Here is a 2,500-nt window from a genome sequence, read left to right as displayed (position 1 = left end):
TTATCAGGAAAAATGTTTTTAAACAAAATTAGGATGTGGATATACTTTTTGTCATGTGTGTAACTCAGTGATTATATCATTTAATTAACGGAGATGTGTTATAAATGGGTTTTAACAAAGTATGATGATTTAAAATGTCATGAAACAAATTCAAGGTTGTCAGCAATTAAATTTTATTTTCCTTCTAGGTGAGAAATATGCCAATGGCTCAGCGTTCTGTCAAGCCCAGGACTTTGAAGTAGCAGATGCAGCAGATTGTTTCAAGTTCGATCCGGATGTCTTTGGATCTGCTACTGAATTGCAATCTTTTATGTGGATCTCCGTGTGTGTTTTCACTGTGTTAACGTTGTGGTTTGACTTCAAATAAGTTTTTTAAATTTAATGAGTCCCTTTTGGCTGGAGATTATCCTGATTTCTTTGTCAATGAACAGACAATTTTAACTGCTTGCTACCCTTTGGATAGGACATTGGTCTATCAAAAAATACCTTTTGCCAGATACTTTTTAACAGATACCCAAGCGCTGCTGGATGGACAGTATCCCCTTTGTTTGTTAAGCGAGTGCTCTGCCAACTGAGGTGTTGGAACCTCCTGATGTCCAGTTGAAAACTTTGAATATTTTCCCAAAGATTGTGTATGGAAGGTTTTTATATCAACTGAATTATATAATAGGGGTTTGATCCACTACATTTAGGTCTTATCAAAAATATCAACATCATACTTCAATTCAAATCACCAGTAACTTTCACCTCACTCCTTTTTGTAAATGAAAATGTTTAAACTTGCATTTTTGGTGTCATTAAGATGAGGACCTGGACCTGACCCCTATTCTAAATAGTCCTTAAGAACCATTAGGTCCATGGAGCTGGGATTTATCCCAGAGGATCTTTGTCTGTCGCAAAGTACTTTCTACCAGATTTAACAGTCCCAGCTACCGAATCACTGCTGGGTGCTGGGTGGGGATCCTGACCTCCCATAGCGGGCAGGGAGGTACATACTGTGTCTTCTATCCCCTTATATCTGTTATCCAACCACTTTCTGTCTGTGTCTCGGAATGAGATTACTTGGTTTTGTCCTGGCACTGGCCGGAATCCTAGCTGGGAGGGAAACAGTCAAATGCATAGTTATTGTTTTGGGAGATGATATTTTTTTCATTGTAAATCATCTCTCTGTTATGTATTATTATTTTTATTTTGAATGTATAATGTAAGCATTTGAGTGTGTTCCTCTTTGTTGGATTTTGTGCTTGTGTCCGGATGAGACTTGTAGGTGATTTCAAACTAAGTACATTGGTGGTATGCTCTTGGAATCTACATCTGATCCCTATTTGTTCCCAGTTCCCCCATGTCTTACTTTTTCTTGGGTGCTTTATTTGTAATTCTAGAACTTTTTACTATCCCATTTCCTTCCTTTTTACTGGCGCTGATATAACCTAAATGTGTTGCAAGCGCCGTAAAACCCTTAAAACCAAAACAAAAACAAACTGCTGGGTGGACAGGGGGGTGAGAAAAAATCTTGACTGCACTTGGGATTGATCTCAGCCCCTTTATGTGTGAATTGAGTATTCTACTAACTGAGCTATTGGTACCCCCCCCCCCCCTATTATAAGAGCTGCATCTTACTGTTAAGCCCTTTGGAAAAGGCTTTTTACACATTGTCTACCCTGCTCTGTTGGAAATAGGGGTTAGTTTTAGAGTTACCTTCTGGCAGCCGCAATGTTTATTTGTCTTAAAAATTATGATGCTAGCATGAACAAATTATGCATGTTTTTATCCCGTACGTTTATATTTCATATGTATTATATTCCACTGATAATTAAATATTGTGAAGTGCTAAGACCACATAAACTGATGCTGGTAATTTGTCCCAGTATAAATATTTACATTTGTTTTATTGTTTTACTGCTAATTTCCCGTTTTGTCACAGTTCAAGAATTCTAAGAGGGAGCAATGAACAAATATAGTTGCGGCACATCCAGTCATTTATAAATACAATGCTAATAATGTCAAAGAAAATAGAAATGATAATAGTAGCAGGTGTAGTAGTATTACTTGTCACCATCATTATAGTTGCGTCTTCATCATCATGATTTTTATTAAAAATGACAACGAAGAGGATGGTGATAATGATCATCATGATAATCACAAGGGTAATCATGTTTTTTTTTATTTGTGTGAAAAATGGTTAATTAAAGCGTTTATGAAAAATATATAAAAATGAATTAATCCAAAACCCTTATGTTGAATGTGAAATCAGCAGAATTTTCGACTTAAGAACTTGTTACTGGATCTCAGGGAAAAGGGGTTGACATGTAATCTCCAATTTTATGACATAGCTGTTCAGTATTATCAAATTGAGAAGGATACCTTTTTTGATGTAAGTTTTTATATGGCATAATTTAACCAACTCTACTCAAAGCATTTTGCAAGGGGTCCCAAGACAACAGCAACACTGAGTATGTTGGATGAAACATAACAAGATCCTTTTTCAAATGATCCTACT

The 2,500-nt window shown here is 36.2% G+C and overlaps 1 protein-coding gene across 1 annotated transcript in view; it reads left to right on the top strand.

Moving 5' to 3' along the window:
- Positions 1 to 2,500, top strand: part of LOC144970417 (uncharacterized) — a 7,416-nt gene that overhangs the window by 4,164 nt on the left and 752 nt on the right. Inside the window, exon 4 of the mRNA XM_078910039.1 lies at positions 189 to 2,500. This exon is cut by the window's right edge and continues 752 nt beyond it. Coding sequence (XP_078766165.1) covers positions 189 to 367 — 179 coding nt within the window. The 3' untranslated portion in view covers positions 368 to 2,500. The remainder of the gene's footprint in view (positions 1 to 188) is intronic.

This window comes from Berghia stephanieae, chromosome 4, assembly GCF_034508935.2.
Source record: "Berghia stephanieae isolate SIO BIC M18660-M18661 chromosome 4, UCSD_Bste_1.3, whole genome shotgun sequence".
Lineage (NCBI taxonomy): Eukaryota > Metazoa > Mollusca > Gastropoda > Nudibranchia > Aeolidiidae > Berghia > Berghia stephanieae.
This window is presented reverse-complemented; position numbering and strand designations above follow the sequence as displayed.